A 23,102-nucleotide genomic window follows, 5' to 3' on the forward strand; every position below is an offset into this window, starting at 1 on the left:
CAGAAGAGTGTGACACAACTTGAAAATTGCAAATTTTTATGGAAAATTGCAATTTTTTACTCAGTCAAGGGCAATAACTTTAATCAAAAATATAAATCCACAAGCAACTCTTCATAAGAACATGCACTTATTGTTAGTTCCTATGCAAGTTCTCAAATTTTCAAGCCATTGCTATGGGTAGACCATAATTAGGTGATACCATGTCAAATTTTTACTGATAAAAAGGGAAATAACTGGAGAAAAATACATGCCACAGAACTTTATGTAACTTGCCAAAATCATGAACCTTCTATTGGTGTGTAAATTACGAAGCCATTGGTTTAGGTAAAACTTAAGATATAACAAACTTACTAGTTTATGTCTCAAAAAAACATGCCAAGAAATGGAAACATTCTCCATTACTTAGTAAAATCAAGCTAATAATAATTGGGTTATTTCTATTGATACTTATATTACAACAAATCCCAATTTGATGTATCATTTCTCATACCTTTCCTCTCTGCTCTTTTAATTTTTGGCACCTTAAAACTTTTTGTATCTTTCCTGGACATTGTCCCTGCTTATTTTTCTGACACCCCTTACATCACTGAAAATATAACAAGGACCACTTCAAGAAAAAAATTAGTATAAAAACAATTTAACATTTTCCCCAGACAATAACTTTGGAAATATATATTTAAGCAAGCAAAAAAAACATGTATTAAGCAAGTCTACAACAAACTATATAATAGAATTAAGCTTAGTAATAGTATTATACAAAGACATTGATAAATTTTCAAGAATACAAAAGAACTTTTAAAATTTACGCTACTTTGATTATATTTCTCTCATCAACACTCTTTACTATATAAGGCCAAAAAATATCCTTTTGCAACATTCAAATTGACAAAATGACAGTGCATGCACCTGATTGGAAAGAAAGATAAAGTGACCCTAATCTCTAATTGCTTGTGACCTTTTAATATATTATGTCCCAAGTAATGTTTTGGTTCTTTAATAACTGCACTTCCTCTCATTGGTCTCTTTAACAGTGTGAAGTTTCATTGATTGATTGACGAGATATCATTGATATTTAAGAAATTGTACTCCGGACAAGAATTATTAAACGTTTTTAAATAACATTAAAAATCAAGCAAGAAAGTACATGTAATATAATTTGTGGACACTCAGCTTTTTCTCTAACTGTGTTAAGTATTTTTCAAAAAAAATATTCATAAAAATTATATTGGCTATCATAAATCACAATCAAACTGACCAAGCCTTCCACATTTTCACTTTTTATAGTGCTGGGTTACATTTTTTTTTGTGTTGGGCAACATTTTGGGGATAATATATCTTAATGATAATACAATGTATACAAAAAGCTTATGTCAAATACTTCTGACAGTATTGTATGTATACAGTTCAATGTTTATAGATAAAGAAAAACTTTTTAAACACATATTTATGTAATTTCATTGCCTCAACTTCTGAAGAGCATACAATTCAAGAAAGGGGCAAATTACATTACAATATGAATATACAAAAGGTTATTCAATACTCATTAGGAAACAGATCTCAACTTTCATGTGTTTTTAATTATTATGCATTCTGTGCAGTTTAGAGTTCAGATGTATCACTGATGCCACATAATTAGGAGATATGTTACAAGCATCTGATCAACATTAAACAATATCAATCAATAATACTCACAAACTCAAAAGATAATATGCACATATTAAGAGAAATAAACGAAATATCTTAAATTACATCAAGAAGAGTAATAGAGGACACAATATCTGGGAATTGATGTCATTATGCATATGTCAATGTTCTTTCCTTACCATGTTACATTGCACTATACAGTAACTCAATAAGTGAACATAATCATCTTCAAATTTATATGCTTCCTTAAACATGAACATTTTCTGTGACAACCAAGTGTTTTGGTGATGAAATTTTCATTTATTTATGATCTTCATACAAACATAATTTGACTACAGTGAAATTATATTTATCATATAACTTCATTGTCCACTGAAATGACATATAAACTATCTAATGACATATAAACTATCTAAATCATAAACAGCATTTCAAATGAATTATATATATCTAATTAAGATAAAAATCATACTATTAAAAAATCTTAAGGAAGAACTTAAGGTGTTGCCAACATGCCGGTTTAGGTAAACCATATCCATTTTCAAGTACTGAAAAGGGCGATAACTTGAAAAAAATGGAAGCCATAGTTGATTAGTAGATATGTAAATTATGAAGCCATTGGTACAGGTAGAACTTAAGATAAAGCAGATTGGCCCCTTACTCTATAGTTACAAAATAAACTCTATTGTTCTCTTTTTGTCTGCTTACTCTTAGATGACCCCCCTTTCCCTTTTTGGTCGGTGCGAACGGACACTTCATTTTCTCTAAGCCAGGGGGGGGCATAAAAAGTTGACTGCCCTCAACCAATGTCCATGTCTGGATTCTGAAACATTGTTGAAAATCTATACCAGGTAAGACTCTGGTTGCTCATTATGATCATCATACCTTTTGTCATAGAAATGAAAGGTAAAGATGTTTAAAACAATGTTGCTTTGCTTAATCAGTCTAAAAAGTAACTAAAAGAGGCAGCTTTATTTCCTTGAAGATTTTTCTATTGCAGTAATTAATATGTACAAGATTGGCTATTTCATCATTCACTAAATGTCATTTTTAGGCTTAATTAATTTTATTTTTGTGCATTAAATTTTGCAGCTAGTCTAATACTGCCTTCATACAAATGCAATTCTTATTATTTAACATTATGAAAAGCTAAAATGATACATATGCTCAACAAAATCAAAATTCTCGGGCTCTCACTTTTTCTATGATTAAATATACAATGTAGTTTGTCTCACTGAAATGCATGGTAAGGTTTCAAGACCTGTTTGCAGATAGCATGCTATGCTGAATAGTTAAATAAAAGCAACATAGAAAAGGGGGCTTAACTCTGCTAACATGCTTAGAAAACCTACCTGCTTTTGATAGTCAACAAATATTTTAGGTTTAAAATAATAACCTTTAATGATTTTTGAAAAAAAGGCAAATATTCTAGGTCAAGAAGAGAAAATAAGAGAAAATAAGTTAGCAAAAAATAGCTTTCATGTTTATCTGCTCCTTAGAAATTCATTTCAAATTTGATAGTGGACAAGTACTTAATTTCTACAGTGAATATCTCTGATACTTTTTGAAAAATGAACCTTACAAAAACCTTGATAAGAAATTCAAAATAAAAAGGGGGCATAACTGAGAAAAAAAAAGTTAATGAGTTAACCTGCCCTTAAGAAATGCTTTGAAAATGTAGCATTCCAAGTTTGAAGATTGAAAATTGACCTTGATTGAAAAAATTAAGTTAACAAGAACTCTGCACTGCATTTCTTCTCAATAAGATCTATCCCCCTATGAAGTTTCAAGTCAAAAACTTTTATAGTTTAGGAGAAATGGCCTGGACAAAAATAAAGTAAGAAAATTAACAAAGGGCAATAACTCAAAAATCATCAAGTACTAAGTACCGGATTTTGAACATTGCACTGTATCTCAATATGATCTATCTTCCAATGAAGTTTCAAGTCCATAGCTTTTATAGTTTAGGAGAAATGGCCCAGACAAAAATAAAGTATGAAAATTAACAAAGGGCAATAACTCAAAAAATAAGAAGTGCAGAGTGCTGGTTCTTGTGCACTACACTTTTAATGAGATCTATCATACTATAGAGTTTCAAGTCCATAGCTTTTATAGTTAAGGAGAAATGGCCCGGACAAAAATAAAGTATGAAAATTAACAAAGGGCAATAACTCAAAAAATAAGAAGTGCAGAGTGCTGGTTCTTGTGCACTGCACACTTATTAATGAGATCTATCATCCTATAGAGTTTCAAGTCCATAGCTTTTATAGTTTAGGAGAAATGGCCCGGACAAAAATAAAGTATGAAAATTAACAAAGGGCAATAACTCAAAAATTAAGAAGCGCAGAGTAACGATTCTTGTGCACTGCACTTTGGGTCATTGAAAGAAGCATGCATACCAAGTTTGGAGTCAATCTGACTAATAGTGATTGAGTTATGCTCCGGACAAGCTTTAGGGGCCGCCGCCGCCACGGTCGACAAATGTAACCCATTTAAGTCGCCTTTTCAAGGCGACACAAAAAAACTGTGTCATATTTTGAAAGTGAACATGTATAATTATCAAGTTTTATATGAATCACTTTGACAGTTTCTTTGAAAATGGACCAGAGCTAAAAAAGGCATTAAGTTAACTTTGCATGAAATAATTCAAGGATTATCCGCCCTTTTGAACTGGCTTCCTTTTATGACAATAAAACATGTATACCAAGTTTGAAGTAGATTTCATAATTTCTTAGAAAATGGACCTAAAATTAAAAGGCTAACCAAAACCAACAAGGTCAGGACACGAGCTTTTCTTTTTTTTTCGAAAAGTCATGTGAGCTAAAGATGGCTGAACATTGTCTCTTTAGCCTATATAATGTTTAGAAGTTAGTCAATATTAACATTCAAAAGCTGAAAAAACACAACGCTGTTTACATTCTTTCTCAATTAGACACATTATAAAATGCATATAATTAATGCATTATTATACTGCTTAGTATGGACTGAAAGGCTTATAAAATCAGATATGGCAAATCATTTTTCATATCCGCATTAGAGAGAAAACTTCTTTACACTTTGAAGAGTGTGAAGAGCCTGCCCAATTATTGTTTGTATGTTTTAAAATATATCTCTCTATCCCTCTGCAGCTGGCCTGCAAAAATGTTCTTAATTTACAAAAAATAAAATTTCAGAATACATATCAAAGTTTGAGTATGGGATCTGTGGACAATAAAATCTCGAAACAGATTGAGAAATTTCTACAAATAACCACATTACATGACTGTCATTGATCTTATGTATAAATGCCAGAAGCTATAATCAGAATTTTATTAACACAAAAAAATCACTAAATGATTTACTGGTCTTGGATAATGACCAGCAATTAATTCTGATTCTGCTGGCATGTGTGAAGTTACAACCTTTATAGATGCTGCAAGTAAAAACATTTACCAAAAATTTAAAGCTTCTCAAAAAGGAATAATTTAGTAAAAAATCTATGCTGGAGTCTCTGACAGCGACATATTAGGAGTTATGATCAAACATACAAGAGAGCAGTTTCAAGTGAATAACTTCAGTGGTAAATAAAATATGAAGCTACATGAACCAAATCATTATATAAATCACACCAGATATTTAGAATGAAAAATATCAGTGATAAGATGGATCAATTTAAAATTAATTAACAAACTTCTTTTATAAAAATAAATTTACAATCTGACAAAAATATCTTCAGTTGATATATAAAAAGCATCATATAATTGCCTTAAGTAAGCACTCAGGTAAAGGTATCTTTACAATCTTTGAAAAATCTTTTATGAACATTTTTTTCTTAAAGCTAACAACAGAACCTTTTTCTATCCTCATATATTGTTTATATTAACCTGTCAATTGCATACTGATTACACGGTCAATGCACACAATATAAATATTAATCTTCGATAAATGAATTAACGGTAAACTTTGTGAGATGTACTCAGTAAGATATGATTGAATTTAATTTGTTTCTATGAAATAGCTATATACTGACCATTAAAGCGCAATAGGGTAAACTACCGGTTTATAACTTCAAAATGTTCCAACTGTTGTAAGATCTAGACCGCGTTTGTCTATGCTTTTTTCTTATTTATATTTTCCACATTATTGAAGGTATGATTGTTTTTCTTTAAGATGTTCTTTTTGATCTTTTTTTAAATATGTTTTGCACTTATTTTGGCAAAGACAATATACTTTTTAAATAGCATGGTTTAAGAATTAAAATTTAAATCAATAAATGTCATTTCAATGCCATAAAATTCAATACAAAACAAACAAATCTGTGTTTCTAAGTTGTTCCATATCCGTTTAGACTATTTTGCAAGCCCTATTCATTAAAACATACTTCAAAAATAAAAAATGGGTTTAAAAGCAATTGCAAAAGTATGGATCGAACCATAGACCTCTAATATATGAGGTAATCACTCAACCAATTGTGCTACCCGTATTGCGGATATAACCAGAACATAAACATTCAGATAGTGTGACTTTTCAAAACATTACTTATATACTCCAAATTGATTCTCGTAATCGTAACCAAATAAACTAGCTACAATAACTATACAACAATTTAATACAATAAAAATCAGATGACAGTATAAATTGCTCAACATAATCACATCTTCTAACATGACAGACAATAAGATTATTCCTCATTTAAGATCTGAGAATTTTCAAAACAGTTCAAAGATAAATATGAATAATATGTACAACAAAAGAGCTACAACATATAATCCCTTCACTAAATAATCTTGGTGCTTGTCAGAAAAATTGACAGCTATGCAGGTATTTATCAAGAATAATTCCCTAATGAGGTCAATCAAGTTAGTTTTGCACAAACAATTTTCAGAGGCTATAAAACGTTGTTACAGATTACCGAGGATATGGTCCTGTTATCCATCTCTCTAAAAGGTCATGCTAGGTAGTCATTGTAAAGTACCGTACATGTATTTCAGTTTCTAGCTCTAATTTGGACCCCTTAGGGTAATTTAAGTTGTCTGAACTTTACATCTAACATCAACACATGCTACCGACCAAGTTTTGCTATCTTCATTTAATCAATTAAAATGTCATTAATTTAAATATAAGCTAAAGCAGAGAAATGTAATTATTACTTCTAGTAGGAGTGTGCACATTTATTTCAGCAAATACGGTGAAAAAACCAAAATTAAATTTATCAACAGTCATTCCATTGTTTTCAAAATACATTACATCTAAAAAATTTAGCTCTGGTGACAGGCCCCTAATTAAGCTAGATCTTCAACCAACTCTATTTCATGTGATAAAATACAAGCTAGTACAAATCAAGTTTGACAATGAGCCATTCATTTTTTTAGATTATGGAAGGCTTTTCTCATTTCAGCCACGACATGCCTTACAAACAGCCAATTTTACCTATATAATTTGAGCATATTGCAGTTTGGTCAACAAATTAAAGAGATACTCTGGAACTCAGTAAATTTGGCTTCCCCCCCCCATCTGATCCTTGGGGAACAAACAACTTTTACAGTTAAAACTTTTTAAATATATTGATAATAAGCACAATACATTGATCACTCTATTACCATGAAGCTATATAGATATTAACAAATAAAAGTTTGTTTGTACCCTAGGATTACATGGGAACCTGCTGGATTAAATTACAAACACTTTGATGAGTACCCCCATAATACCAGTAGCTTACAAGTTACATTGAAACTTTTGTTTTGTGTTGTTGAGCTTATAAAATATGGATAAACAAGGTGTTATATGCAAATTTAATGAACATGCCTAATGATTAAACTCAGATCAGATGATTATATTATCCTCTTCCCAGATCTAATATATGATGACACATTTACAGAAAGTGACGTAATATTGAAATGGCATTGAAATTTAACAGTCTAAAACTGAACTTTTCCTTTATGGTTAAACAAGGTGTTCAACCATTCAGGAGTATAGTTTAAGATTGGCTCTAAATGATAAAATCCAGGTTTTGTAATCAAAGTAACAATAATGGAAAAAACATGGTTTAATAAAAAGTATTTCTTGGCGATGTAGTAAATAATCAGTAAAAAATCACATCACTTCATTGTGGAACACCATTCTTATCAATTACAATTCATATTACAAAATTGTTTTAAAAAAAATCATATACAGCAAAATTCAGAAGGGTGTGAACCTGAAAATATAAAAGCCACAAACTCCTGTAAAAATGTATTAATTCTGATATTTTGAAATGATCCGCTATTCCTTCTCTTCTCACACACAATGCACTTTTCTCAGTTTACAGCAAGCCAGTTCAACATGTAGTTTCCATATATCCCGACCAAATGATTCACAATGATCAGCGGAATGTTTACGAATGTGTCTGTGCTATTGATCATCTTATGCAACCATATACTGCTGACAACCACAATCACTTCCCAATATGGGTTGAAAAAGAAAATAATCAAATATATAAATTAAAATCTACCATTCACTCAATTCTGTTGACAGGAAATATAATTATACTTTTAAGGTGATGGTTAGAACATCATTCTGATGATGGTTTTTTGTCTGCTAGCATAAAATTTCTTAAGGATTCCTTGTTTAATATCAGTTTGTAAAATTTCTTCACCTCAGTGTTTAAATACTGTTAACAAGAAATGTGTCCATACGACACGGGTGCCCCCACACTCCACCAATTTGTCAATCTTATGTCTCTAGGTCAAATTTTTTTTTTTGGCTATATGTGCCCCAAGTTGAAAACTTAAAATCTTTTATTAAGTAAAGGGCAAATACTACAAATACTGAATAATCCACAAGAAAACCCCAGGGTGCATAAGTACACAACCAACTGCTGACCAACATTCTTGAAAACTTTCAGCTACAGGTCAAATACTGAGTTACGTGAAACACAAGTTGAATATTGTAAATTTTACTAAAACAAGGGCAATAACTCTAAAAATACTAAAAATATCCAGACGAAAATACCCAGGTGCACAACTACACATGCTGATCAACATTCCTGTAAGGTTTCATGACTCTAGGTCAAATAATTTTTGAGTTACATGCGACACAAGTTGAAAATTGGAAATTTTTACTAAGTCAAGGGAAATAACTCTAAAAATACTAAATATATCCACACAAAAATACCCAGCTGCACAACTACACATGCTGATTAAAATTCCAGTAAGGTTTCATGACTCTAGGTCAAATATTTTTTGAGTTATGTGCGACACAAGTTGAAAATTGGAAATTTTTACTAAGTCAAGGGCAATAACTCTAAAAATATCCACACGAAAATACCCATATGCACAACTACACATGCTGATCAACATTCCTGTAAGGTTTCATGACTCTAGGTCAAATACTTTTTTAGTAAAGTGCGACACAAGTCGAAAATTGGAAATTTTTACCAAATCAAGGGCAATAACTCTAAAAATACTAAAAAATATCCACACGAAAACACTCTGTGCACAACTTCACATGCTGATCAACATTCCAGTAAGGTTTCATGACTCTAGGTCAATTACTTTTTGAGCTATGTGTGACATAATAAGAGAACAGGCGGACAGACGGACAAAGGTAAATCTAAATCCCCCCCCCCCCCCATTGTGGGGGCACAAAAACTGTGCATAAATGCAATATTATTTCTTTTTAATATAGAAACTTGTATTTTTGCAAATTAATTGTTCTTTACAACCAACTTTTCCATATGAGCCTTACACTTGTATGAATCCAGTTTGGAACCAGAACGGCAAAAGTTTTCTCCCCTCAATAATTAAGTGCTGTATTATCCAGTAATACAGATTTAGATAAAACTGAACTGAATAATTACAAATGTACTCTTTACAAACTGTTTTAAAAGAGCACCAAATTTTGTAAATACTCTTTTCAATGTCAGGCGATCTACAGGTTTCGGTGTCAGACAGACATGCAACCCTCAAAAGATCCTTTACAAGAGTCTCTTAAGATTGCCACTGAGTTGAGATTTTTTAACATTTTAGATCTAAGCTAGCTCGTATATGATACTGCTTTACAATACACTTAACAAAAGTTCTAACCGATCACTTTTTAAATTTTGATTATTTTATAACGGGTCAATAGATCCTTATACAATTTTACAGATGTGATTTTTGTGTCATTTTCTACCGATTTGTGGAACGAAAAATAATTTAATACGGTTCCATGCACTCACGCGGGAGACAGGGCGCAGTTTACACATTTTGGCACGAAATGTTCGTGCAGAGCATGGTAAGTATTAAATTTTACATTGCATAAATCCTTGTTAACTTTATAAGTGAAAAAACAAAAAACATGGCACGAATGTTGATGCAGGATCGTGCCGTAGCAGTTGGAATGTTGAATGCTGGAGCCTCTATCAGACAGGTGAGTGGCTGTTCATAAAAATAGTTTTCTTCAAATATCGATAAAGTATTATTTAAATAGAAAATGTTATAATTTTATTATTCTCAATGTGTTCATTCTCTTCGAAATAAAACAAAAGTCGGATCTATTGGTATTATTCTTTTTCATATATAAGCGAAAACTCAGGGTGATCGGTTAGAACTTTTGTTGTAGATTATGAATAGCCTGGGATTCAGGTGTTGATATGTTTTGCTTATTCATAACAAACACGCTATTTCATACTCGATCATGTCTTGATATATCCATATGTCGATTTGCCGAACAGAAGCACAAAAAAAAAATTGACAGACTGGAACCCAGGATAGATTATGACAACAGTAGATACATTACTGAGCGTGATAATTTGTAGTATTAGATACATATCTGGCATTATCCATATGATCTTTGGACTGTGTACAATTACAAAGATGCCAATATCATTGTACAGTACTCTGTGTATCTGTGAAATCATCAACAAAATAGTAAAACTCTTTTATAATAAAACAATTTGTCATTTTTATCACATACGTCACTATAAAACAAAATAGATAATTATCATTTACAATTGATTTGGTATCAATTTAATGATACTGACAATCAATTTACAATTGATTTGGTATCAATTTATTGAAACTGACAATCTGTTCAAAGTTATTCTGTTTATAACTTTATTAAATAAAACAACCCCCTCCAACCCACACTTCCCCCAAAATATTGAAGCTCTGTCATATCTGGGTCACCAGGCAATGTTGCATCAGGGTGTTCTTGGTACATAGTTACAATTTTAATAAATATTTTGCATATATATTTAATATTTCCTGTTAAGAAATATATATCCTTCAAATATATGTATACACCAGTTCTTTTTTTTTCTTTATAAAAATTTCATTATTCTAAAATATTTCCCAGCATAGCATAGCTGTAATAGTGCATTCATTTCCCAATTTTGAATAGAAGTCCAAAATGGTGAAAAATAAGGCCTACCCGGTATATAAGAAATGCCATCATTTACAGGTCTACAGATCTTACAATGTTTTTTTATAATATTCACAAAATACTGACAATGAAATTTTAGTGCAGGTAACTGTTAAAATGAATCCAACAACTCAATTGTTATCACCTTAAACAAATGCGAAGTTCTTTAAAATTGAAATATCAAATTTTATTCAAAAAAATAACTGAGCAACGTATTTTTTTCGTCACGTCACATGTCAGAATTTTGAGTTTGTGAACTGTGAATTGGACGTCAAGGTTTTTATATTTTAACCTATTACGCCAAGTCTACTTATCATCAAACTCCGTCTAGTGTCATTATACTTACAAGTGTGAAAATGTTCAGTCCAACGAGACAGAAATTTTGATTTGTTGCGTGCATTTATAGATCTATTAAAATATCTAAATACTTTGGTTCATTATTGTTTCAGAAACGAGGCTTCTAAAACTTGATTTATTAATTTCACCCAAAAGCAGAAGCAATGTATAATCGAGTAATTCTTTTGATTCTGTAGCATTTATTGAATCTATTAATTTACGCATTCCTTTAAAAAGTCAGTCTGACGGTGAACTTTAATTATGTTTAAATAAAGTTTTATCCATTAGCAAATATATATATACTGAGTTATGAAAAGCAAATAGTTATAATTTCGTTTGTGAGTCGGAACGTATTCTTTAGTCAAAACAATCAGCACTGCCATCGGAAAGTTGCTAAAATCTTGCAGTTCTTGTTTATGTACATGGTAGTTAAATTTAACTTCAGTTGGTTGTTGTTATATTATCATGTGATATTTATATATTTTTTATTCATTAAATGATTAAAGTATGAATGAACACAACTTTCATTGATTCGTTCCTTAAATTTTCGAACCATAATTTTCTGGGAATGACAGACTATTCTCTCCCTCAGTTTCTCCCCTCTCTCCGATACCATAGACTCTCACTTTGCCACAAATGTGCCAGAACATTGCCGCAAATTTGCAGTAAACTATGTGCCACAAAAAAATTGCATACGAGGAAACAGTCAAACACTTAACCATAGGCAGCTAGTGTTATCCACTACAGTAAACAATTTTACGTTATATGAATTAATAGTGTTAATTTCAATTACATGGCAGTCAGACTATTCTCTCCCTTACCAGTTCCTTCCCTGACGTTTCCTCCCTGACGGCTCTCTCCCTATTTTGGGGGTGAACCGTCTGCATATTTGCACATAAGCAGACAGTTCCTCCCCATTTTTATTTTTATTAATACATTATTATTCAAGATGTTAAATAAATGGGTAAGAGTTTATAATTAATTACTATAAATTAAATCAGAAGTGTTTAGATGTTAAATAAATGGGTAAGTTTATTATTAAGTGATATAAATTAAGGAAAAATATTTCATTGAAATAATTAGATGTTTGATAATGGAAAAAATTATTATCAAAAATGATTAATGAATTTTAATCGCTAAATTTTATACTAAGCCTGAAAGGAGTTCAATTCTTGTGCATTAAGTTTGTTGTCAGATAATTGAGGTGTTTATTAATTCATTACTCAAGAATCAAGGTGTTGATTAGATTAAAATATCTGAAAAGGGTGTTGATGAGGTCCAAGTGTGAAATTTATGTGATTGCATAGGAGTTGTTGCTTATTTATTTTCAAGAACATGTTACCACCTTATTCGCTATTTAACAAATGAATGAATACCACCAGACCTTAACATAATTACAGGTGTATATCAATCACTGGCCAATAATCTTAACCTCTCACATTGAAGATGTTGATAGGATTAAAATACCTGAAAAAGGTGTTAAATTTACAAACACTTTTCAAATAAACATAAAATACACTTAAATTATTAATATCCAACACATTCTTTTAATAATCTTCATTAATATTATAAGACTATGACAAAACTAAAATGTTATCTTAAAAGAAAAATTGGGGGAGAACTGTCTGCATATTTCAAAATTGGGAGAGAATCGTCAGGGGAGGAAACGGTTTGGGAGAGTATAATCGTCAGGGGGAGGAACTGGTAAGGGAGAGAATAGTCTGTCATTCCAATTACATCCCATATATTGGCCTCTTTGTAACAAGCATGTTTTAGTGGCATAATGGTTTTTTCCAATATGTTAAACTTGCCATTCAATAGTCGTAGTTTCCTTGCTGATTATTTAAAGATTAATTTGAATTCATGACTTCAAAATTGTTTTAAATGCAATGTCCTGTAAATTGAACTGTCTCTGGGAATCCCAGGCTGTCTACACGATTTTGTTCTCTTAAAGACACATTTCTACGGTCAAATGTTTAATTTCATGTTTGTTAAAGTAATGTTTACTTGTATCAAGAATTAAAAATTATTTTGGTAAAATTCCATTCTTTTTTATTGTTTGAAATAAAAGTTACAGCAAAGAAATATCATATTTTGTCCGTTAATATGTAGGATCCCAGTACCTTATTTTTTCCTTTATTTTATTTTTATTATTTTTGCAGGGATGCAGGAAGGTTATTAGGTTATTTCAAAAGTCATTATTGATAATGGCTCGAAGAGATTTTCATTTCCATAAAGAGTATACAAATAGACCTGTCAATTTACGAGTCCTTCTTGATATGGATGGTGTTCTTTGTGACTTTGAAGGTGATTTTTTGGAAGCATTTAAAAGAAAATATCCGGATGAGCCCCATATTGAACTTGAAGACCGAGAAGGGTTTTGGTTAAGAGAGCAATATGAAAAAATGAAGCCAGGCAGTACAGTAAGTTCATATTTTTAAATGTTGCATCGCTTTGACTGATTTTTTTCTAATATTTTACAGCTGAATAAAGGCTTTCCCCTAGTCCAAAAGAGCTATATTTTCGCCTAAAGATACCATTATTTCCCCCTGAAATGCCCTGTGCACATTATTCACCAGAAGCATGGCTTAACAGCAGCTGACATAATAATATCAGCTGGTTGATAAATTTAATTGACTGAGCTATCCATATAGATAGCCTCTGCTATGTACCATGCATGTTTAATCAGATTGAATTGAAAATTTTATAAAATATACATGTGGGTAAATTTCATGTTTTCCCCCTTTTCACGAAGTTAGTATTTAGAACTACAAGCTACCATTTCTTCTTTGAATTACCAGTTTCTTGATGATGAATAAGGTAATCTTGGTACTGTTATTAACTCAGAAAAAAACTTACGTGTTAATAAAGCGTGACTGTCCTAAACATAGTATTTTGTATCATATTTGTACAATAATGCTATAATATTACATATAGATCTAATTAAAGATTTAGTAATTTCTAAATCAAAAGTCTAAGCAGATTTATGAATAGATAATGTATCATTCTATATTTCAGCCTCTGTGTTCAGCTATTTATAATTCAAGAGGGTTCTTTCAAAATCTAAGTGAAATTCCAGGTGCTGTAGATGCAGCCAGGGAAATGGCTATATTGGAAGGGTTTGTCAATCATTTGTATTTTTTATGTATATTTTTACTATGAATGAATGTTGTATTTTAAAAATTTTAGACATTGTAAACAATTTAGTTGTTAAACTTTGTTGAAGGGGATTTTCAGCAAATTGTTTGAAGAAGTTCACAATAGATGAAAGAATGCAGTTCTTAATACACTACTAGTGGTGAAAAATTTCATTTCACAATGGCACTAAACTCGTTTGAACACTAGATATTGACATGATTCAAGTAACTATTCCTAATTGATGACTGTTTGAGATTAGTTAAATTCACCAGATTATGTATTATCTATTTGTTTTACATTACTCTTGATAAATAGATGGAGTAGTTTGATGGAGACTTTTGTTGCCTTACAGAGTTGATGTGTTCATTTGTACTAGTCCTTTAAACAACTACAAATACTGCCTGAAAGAAAAGGTAAATCTTGATGCTAATTTCTGTCTGTGTTTTTTTTTAAATTAGTACTAACAATCTGAGTTATATCAATTTTACACGATGTAGGATAAAACTGTCAATGCATCTCTATGAAAGAAATGTATCTAGTTGAAAGTAGAAAGAAAATCCCAAGTTAATCTTTATATCTTATTCAAATAAAGCTTTCCAATTATACTTTCATACAAGAAATGCCCAGGCAATATAAATGGTGAATTTTCAGTTTGATATGTAGGGATTTTCAACAACTGGTCACATTTATAATTTTATGAGTTTAAGAAATAAAAAAGTGATTTTTAAAACTGGGTTAGATTTTTGTTGTCAATGCTTCTAACTATTTAATTATAACGTTGGTAACAGTATCTGTGTGGTATTTTTCAGTTTCATTGGGTAGAGAAACATCTAGGAAGAAATTGGTGTGAAAAAATAATCCTGACAAAAGATAAAACAATGGCAAATGGTCACCTTCTCATAGATGACAGACCAAATATATCTGGTAACTATGGTAACAGTTTATTAAAGTACAAGGTGTTGAGTTTAGTCTATGTATAGTATCCTGGGCTAACTTTTGATTTGTCAAATGTGAAGAAAAAACAACAAAGGCTTACATGCTTTATGCTTAAATACTGTTAGAAAATCCCTGCAGCAAGCCTAGGGTCTGAAATGCCCTTCTTGTCATTATGCATTAGTTATTTGAAAATGGTCTTTCTCTAATATTTCAGTAACTTAATATGCTTATTGTTAGATTTTGTAAAAAATTTGAAATGATAATTCTAAAAACAAGTTTCAATTACATAATGTAGCAAATTCCTTTGCAGGTGCAAATGTGAGTCCTTCATGGGAGCATGTTGTGTTTACGTCTTGTCACAATCGTACAACAGATATACGAGGTAAAAGAAGACTTGACAACTGGACTGATGGCTCATGGAGAGATCTGATAGACGACTTTAAGAAACGTATAGGATAACTCCCAGTGTTTGATCTATATTACCTGAGCATTTTCTGTGATAAAGATAGGGTGTGTGAAAAGTGATATATTGAGATATAAGATCAGTTTAAACCTAAAAACAATTTTGTTTCAAATATGAATTTCAGTAGTATTTTACTGCCAATTTGGCACTCTATTTTAGATAAGTTAACATATCTGTCTCTCAGTGTTTGAGCTCTACTTAGGTTACAACCATGTTTTCTGATATGACATCTGTAATGGTTTGTTCCAGGGACCTGACTTGAAAAAGATTAACATAAGTACATAAAGAAAAAACTTGTTTCACAATGAATGTAAATGTTTTTAATTAAGATCATGGTTTTCATATCTCATTAATTAAGTGTCTTGTGCTGTAGGTTTAAACATTTCAACATAACTGAGTGTACAAACATGGGTGGGTAAAATAGACATTTGATAAAGATGTATTTAGTATTAGACCTGATATATTGAAAACAGCAAGTCTCATCTTTTTCAGAGGGTGCTTTTGATTTGGTTTATGTTCTAGTTTCTTTTTTCCTCTGTAGTGAAGTTAATAGGTTTAGGAATAATTGTTTGCTTTGGAATTTCATTTAATTCAACTGAACAACCTCAAATGATTTTTAATGTCCTCTCATTAGTTGAAATGGTTTCCCATTAGCTGTCTTACCTGCAGGAAAATTTTCTGTTGTGTTTTGAACACTAATATTTATAGTCATACTTACATTAATTATTTCGCTCTTAAAGCTGAGTTTGCCAATGTTACAAAAGCTGGCAGTATTTCCTCACCTGTTCCAAGATTTTTATGCCCCTGCCATAAAATGGCTGGGGCATTTAGTGTTACCATGTTCCATCATTCTTTCATTCCATCATCATCATCATCAGTTTCCATTCATTATCTTGGCAACAGTTGCACACATTCAACTCAAATTTGACATATGGATTTATCATAGGAAAATGCATGTCAAGTTTTTGGTCATGCTTTGATGATTTTTGACCCCTTGAAGAAATTTTCAGTTTCTGTTCATAATCTTCCCAACAGTTGTACACATTCAACTCAAATTTGTGTGTACATAAAAAGAATGTCCAGCCAAGTTAACTATGGTCATGGTTTGATGATTTTTGGCAGTGCTATGCTCCTTTAACTTTGAAAAAAAGAAGAAATTTTTAGTTTCCATTCATTATCTCTCTAACAGTTGTACACATTCAACTCAAATTAACAAGATGGATATGTCATAGGAATATGCAGGTCAAGTTCGAATTTGGTCAGGGTTCGGTGATTTTTGACAGAAAAACTTTGAAAAGAAAAGAGAATTATTCTTTTTCCGTTCATTACCTCCCCAGCAGTTGTACACATTCAACTTAAATATATATGGATATGTGATAGGAATACGCAGGTCAAGTTAGAATTCGTTCAATGTTCGATAATTTTTGACAGAGTTATCCCTCTTGAACTTTGAAAAAATAAGAAATTTTCAGTTTCTGTTCATTATCTCATAACAGTTGTACACATTTATCTCAAATTTGATATATAGATACATCATAGGAATGAGCAGGTCAAGTTCAAATTTTGTCAAGGTTTAATAATTTTTGACAAAGTTATCCCTCTTGAACGGTGGAAATGTTTTTGAAATTTTCAGTTTCAGCACTCATACTTGTGTAGAAATGTATGTATAAGCCTGTGCTGGTATTTAACCAGAAAATACAAGTCGAGTTCAAATTTGGTTTTGGTCAGATGAATTTTTACAGAGTAATCCATTTTGAACTTAGAAAAAATAAGAAATCAAAGTACTGGTAAGATAAAAATGAAGAAATACAACACGTCAACACCAGTGCAGGTTGAGTAATTAAATAATCTACCAGTTTCGGTTCTAACGAAACTTCACCAAGATAACATTTTACAAAATTTTTGAACATAAGTATACAAAACATAGATGTCTTACATGGATGTCTTTAATTGTTGCTAAAAAAAAATAGAAAATACTGGCATTGTGCCAATCAACGTTTTAAATGTTATTTTGGAAAGAATTGAGCATTAAAAAATCATCCTGGTTGTTACGAATATTCTGTAGTTTTAAAGATTCCATATGTAGAATAGATGGAACTAAACAATATCCTCTATATAATTTGTTCATTTTCACTATTAAACATGGCAGTTTCATCTTGGCATATAGTTTCAGTAGGTTGGCTTGATATGCAGAGGAGAGGTTGGTTCAGGAAAATTAAAGCCAATTTTGTCAATGTCGTATTTCTTTGTAGTGTTGGTCATTTCTATATGCCCGAAAGGGCATATTATGTTATACCCCCTGGCGTCTGTCCGTCCGTACGTATGTCCGCACTCACAGGAGAGTAATTATGTGGCTAGACTGTTCTTTCTCTTTGATGTCATTCATTCTGTAATGCTTTTATGTGGCTATTTTCTTTTGTGTGGCTAAAAAGAACAATAGAGAGAACAATAGAGTAGCCACATAATTACTCTCCTGTTAGAACTTCCGTCTGTCCATCCGTTAGCAATTTGGTTTCCGGAGCATTACTTAAGTTCCATTTGGCCCACAATGTTCAAACTTCATAGGATGATTGTCCATATTGGGTAGAAGACCCCTATTGATTTTGGGGTCAAAAGGTCAAGGGTCAAGGTCACTAAATCCTTAAAACTGAAAACAGTTTCCAGAGCATAACTTAAGTTCCATTTGGCCCACAATATTCAAACTTCATAGGATGATTGTCCATATTAGGTAGAAGACCCCTATTGATTTTGGGGTCACAAGGTCAGTCACTTTTACCTTAATACTGAAAACAGCTTCTAGAGCATAATTAAAGTTCCAATTGGCCCACAATATTCAAACTTCTTAGGATGATTGTCCATATAAGGTAGAAGACTCCTATTGATTTTGGGGTCACAAGGTCAAAGGTTAAGGTCATTATTAATAACTTAAGTATTAATCAACCTACAGCTGTAAAATTTTATAGGATGAACAGCTAATTCCCATGTCTTACAAATGCCTCATCCTTACTAAAAAAACAACACTTTCAGGCATATAATGCTCCGCCTAGCCCTGCTCTTGTTAGTTATGGCTGTCTGGATTTGCCGAGTATTTGTCTCATTTTTGGTGTTTTGCATAGAACCTTTATGTTACTTTCTTGGAATTTAGTTGTTAGTCTTCTAAATTGTTTTGGAGTTGTAGTTGGTTTCTTGGAACCCATGTATTTTTAAAGAATGGTCTTTGAGTGTGTCTCTTCTTTTACATTCCTTTTGGCACCATGAACAAAGAATAATTTTTTATTGTTTCTTCATGTGTTTCTCTATGTCTATCTCTTTTTCCCCTTGTGTTAAATTTCTTCTTGCAGGTTCTGCAGCTGAATTGTGTAGTGTGTATGAAGTTAAATGCATTTAGTTCATCTTGAGTGTAATCTTTGAGTTTATACGCATTAAATGTTGCACCTTTTAGCATTATTGTAAATTCATTCCATTGGGTGTCCTAGTTTTCAATTTTCTAATGTAAACTTCTTCTGTTCTTAAACATTCATTTAAATTCCGTTGTGTTGTTTGGATTAATATGACGTACATGTTGCTAACGTCGTGTATTTTTGCGAAATGCTACGCAGCTGGTTTGGTGCTGTTTTCGTTTTTGATGTCTGTTGAATGTGTGTAGAATCGTTCCCTTAATGTATTGCCTGTCTGGCCAACATACTTTAACTTGCAATATATACATTTGATAAGATAAATTGAAGATAAGTATGTAAAGTTACTGCCAATTTGAAATGTTTCTCCTGTAACCATGCTGGTAAATTGTTAAGTACTAAACATAAACTTACATAATAGACAATTTTTGTTACATGGAAATGTCCCATTTGTTTGCAATTTGAGAATTAAATCCAATTTGATAAGATTTTGCTCTTGGATGTACTGTTAAAATTGTTGAATTGTTTATGAAACCCGTAGAATTGTTGTTCATGAGTAAACTAAGATGGGTATTAATGAAACGTGAGGGTTGAAGGGACTGTATGTAATTACCACCTTTGTTCAGCATTAAGTAGTTCTAAGCAGTTTAATTTCCCAGTAATAAGAAATGTTCAGTTTCAGCTTTAGTTGGAATGTATGTCCAAGGTTGACATTGCATGTGCTGGTATTTTACCAGAAAATACAAGTCAAGTTCTAATTTGGTCATTGTCAGATGTTTTTGACAGTTATCTCCCTTGAACTTGGAAAAGATTTAGAATTCTAATTCTGATCATTATCTTGGCTACAAATATGCAATTTGTAAAAAGTTAACACTGAATAGTTTTAGGGCCTTGAATTTTGTATAAAAATGGTTTGTGTTAAGTTTGAATCAAATACTTTAAGGGCCTTGAACTTAGAATGGTTGTTGCAAACAAATTTGAAACTAAATATTATTATAACTTTTGAATTTTGGCTGCATGCGGGGGCATTCGTGGCATTACGACACATTTCTAGTCTTAAAAAAAATCAATTTTTTCTGCCTATTCGCTGTCTTTATTGCTCCCTTGGGATTCCTGGTTCTGTTTGCATAAGAATGAGGCTATTGTGTCATCACTGTCTGAATCTTCAGAACAGGATGCGGGACTTTCTGCCTCCATCAGTTCAATGCGTTTCGATGAAGTTTCGCCATTCCTACTTTCAGTTTTTCTCTTGTTCTTAATTGAAACTATTTCTGGCACTCTGCCAAGTTTGTCTGTAAGATAAAATGCCCCCTGACAATTTTTCTGGTTGATGAAGGCTTATGAAAAATTTTGTATGTTATATTTCTAACTTAATACGTTAAAAGTCTAACAATCCATTTCAATTTAAGCATAAAAGCTAACCCATCAAGAAATGATTTTTTAATGTCTCAATTTTCTAAATTTAAATAGAAAATGTGATATACATTATAACGATGTACATCCATCATGTGGTGGTAAAACAATTTAGGAATATCCATGTATGATAATATGATAATATGCCTTTTGAATTTTGCCATGTTACCTACATATCATATATAATGTAAGTTTTAACAATTATAAACAAATAAAAACAACACAGCATTTGGTACAAGTATACAGCTAGGCCAGTCTCCACATTCATGGAGTCAAACCAGGTTGTAATCTATAAGCAGAATAATTTTAATTTTTTACTTTGATGAGTTCAAAAATTGATAGCTGGGAATCTAATTAAAATGAGTGTTCTTTGTCATTTGTTCACTAAAAGTCAGCTTGTCCTCTTTGTTTGCTTTTCTTTTCATTCCTTGACTTCAAGTGGAAGTGTTACCTTTGATCCTAAGCGATTTCTCTTACTTCTATATTGTTAATAGAATTGCCATTTACAGGATTACTTCCCACTTATTAAAAGCTAACTTAAAAAAGAAATTTATGATACTTTTTAAATGTACCATTTTATATATGCAAGTAATGAATAAACATGGAGAATAGCTAAAATCCAGGATTTTCCTTTCTTTCAAGTCAAGTTTGATACCAGCTGAACTGGTAAGAAATAAGAAGTTATATGTGAATTAATACAACTAGGTCAATGATGATCAATTTGTTGTTGGGATCACCCTTTAGTTTCATTGCAGCATATTTGTGATAAGTGGTTGCTGGTAAGAAGTGTTCATTGGCCATGGTTATGGTGGCCACAGTAATGTTGATGTCGAGTGGACACTGTATATGTTACTGACTACCATTCTTAAGATCATGTAGTTCCATGAAGTTGTCTTACAACTTGCTAGATTTTATTTCCTTTTTCACATAAAAGCTTCAATAGATATCCTTAGCTTAAGGTACTGGAAAATCATTTCTTATTTATTGGGGGTATTTGTGCATCAGGTCAACCACGAAATTATGTCCCGATGAACAAATTGTTACCAAGATAATATAAAGTATGCTCAATCAGTAAACAGAACCATAAAAAGATGTGCGATGTGATTCGCAGTTCCATAGATCTTTGATGTCACCTGTGACTATGGTGTATCTTTATGGAAGTATTCATTGAAAACTAAACCGACTGATAAGAATTTCATTCAGGCATGTACCCATGTTTTGTTTAAGAAATAATATATCCAAAACAGTGATTTTATCGCTCAATAAAATCACTATTTGGAGTTCGGATGGAAGGAATTAAATAATGATGTGCGTTCAAATGACAAACAGTGATTTTATCAAGCGATAAAATCATCAATTTGGATGATTATATTATTTCTATTCTAACACGACATCAAAAAACAAATGCTGCCGTACCTGATATTAAGCTAAATTGCACCGGATTTGTTTCCATACTTATTTTCAGCGCGTCACATTTTTAGTGGTTACGCCACATGTATGTTTATGTCACATGTTTAAATATAGAACGTCAAACAGTGAACATGGAACATGGCCTGGCCACATCTGGCATAGGACAAACAAACACACTTTGTGACACAGTGAACTAATCTCATACAGTTTCACTAACATGATGTATCTAGCCCAAAAATATTTACAGGTAATTGTCATTCAAACCAAATGTTATATCTTGTTAATACTTTCCAAGTAAATGTTAAGTTGGACATCTTACATAATTTCTAGGATAACTGTATTAATGACACTGCTTCAGATGATCTCAAATATGTCAGGACAATACTAACATTCCAAGTACACATGTATGTAGGTAATCTTGTGTTATAGTTATATCATCATTTAGCTAGTTTATAAATATATACATATTGCGCATGCTCAGTAACATGTCTAGTCATTGTTTTGATGAGAATAAAACATCTTGTTGCTGGTCTAGCAGTATTTAAAGTACTGAAACTTAAGTCTTTAAAAGAAATTTTAGTATTTGGTTGATATTGGGTTCAAGGTCCACAGAAATGTATCCCTTTTCCAATTTATCTGGTGTTGGGTTGAACCTCTCCATGACTTGAGAAAGAGCACCTGAAATGAAATTTTCAAACGAAAAAGGAGCATAATTTTGTTAAAATCAATGAAAGATTTCTTTTTTGATGTGATTAAAGTTTTGTGTAAATGGATTCCCATCCCAGTGGAGTAGGATAGTTTCCTTATTCTCCAAATAGTGAAGCAAAATTGAAATATATATATATATTTATATTGCACACTAAATACAAAGGAATCAGAATATGAATTTCTGCTTTATTGCTCTGACAAACTTATTTATATTGCATTTTTTATGGCAAGAGTTATTGATTAATGCTATGTAGCTTCTGTGATAATTATTATGTTTATAATTATTATGCTATTATGTT

At 31.5% G+C, this 23,102-nt stretch overlaps 2 protein-coding genes across 7 annotated transcripts in view; one reads left to right on the forward strand and one right to left on the reverse strand.

The window, feature by feature from the left end:
* Positions 1 to 11,466, reverse strand: part of LOC132731719 (uncharacterized) — a 31,636-nt gene extending 20,170 nt beyond the window's left edge. For 2 of the 5 annotated variants that reach the window (XR_009625920.1, XM_060717940.1), the window contains exons 1-2: positions 11,351 to 11,458; positions 491 to 586 (exon numbers count right to left, since the gene is read on the reverse strand). Coding sequence is in view for 4 of the 5 variants with exons in the window: in XM_060717940.1 (XP_060573923.1) it covers positions 491 to 551 (61 nt within the window). In the remaining variant the exon portion in view is untranslated. Of the gene's footprint in view, positions 1 to 490; positions 587 to 2,352; positions 6,181 to 7,819; positions 10,490 to 11,350 lie in introns of those variants that run through there. The other 3 variants (XM_060717941.1, XM_060717942.1, XM_060717943.1) reach the window with 3 other exon arrangements.
* A 222-nt stretch (positions 11,467 to 11,688) lies between these two features.
* Positions 11,689 to 21,303, forward strand: LOC132731725 (5'(3')-deoxyribonucleotidase, cytosolic type-like). 2 transcript variants are annotated; one of them, XM_060717949.1, is made up of 6 exons: positions 11,689 to 11,765; positions 13,503 to 13,763; positions 14,359 to 14,459; positions 14,831 to 14,891; positions 15,288 to 15,402; positions 15,725 to 21,303. In XM_060717949.1, exons 1-6 carry the CDS (start codon positions 11,757 to 11,759, stop codon positions 15,871 to 15,873), a joined length of 696 nt encoding a protein of 231 aa, XP_060573932.1. In that variant the 5' UTR covers positions 11,689 to 11,756; the 3' UTR covers positions 15,874 to 21,303. The 2 variants fall into 2 exon arrangements, with proteins under 2 accessions (XP_060573932.1, XP_060573933.1); XM_060717950.1 differs by having other exon boundaries at positions 11,712 to 11,758.
* The last annotated feature ends 1,799 nt before the right edge of the window (positions 21,304 to 23,102 follow it).

This window comes from Ruditapes philippinarum, unplaced genomic scaffold (genome assembly GCF_026571515.1).
Source record: "Ruditapes philippinarum isolate M1 unplaced genomic scaffold, ASM2657151v2 ctg3097_1_1_1_1, whole genome shotgun sequence".
In the NCBI taxonomy this organism is placed as follows: domain Eukaryota; kingdom Metazoa; phylum Mollusca; class Bivalvia; order Venerida; family Veneridae; genus Ruditapes; species Ruditapes philippinarum.

Excerpts from the sequence above, each read along its gene's own strand:
- LOC132731725 (XM_060717949.1), top strand. Across the intron at positions 14,460-14,830 it reads GAAATGGCTATATTGGAAGG|AGTTGATGTGTTCATTTGTA; the intron begins GTTTGTCAATCA and ends GTTGCCTTACAG. Across the intron at positions 14,892-15,287 it reads AATACTGCCTGAAAGAAAAG|TTTCATTGGGTAGAGAAACA; the intron begins GTAAATCTTGAT and ends GGTATTTTTCAG.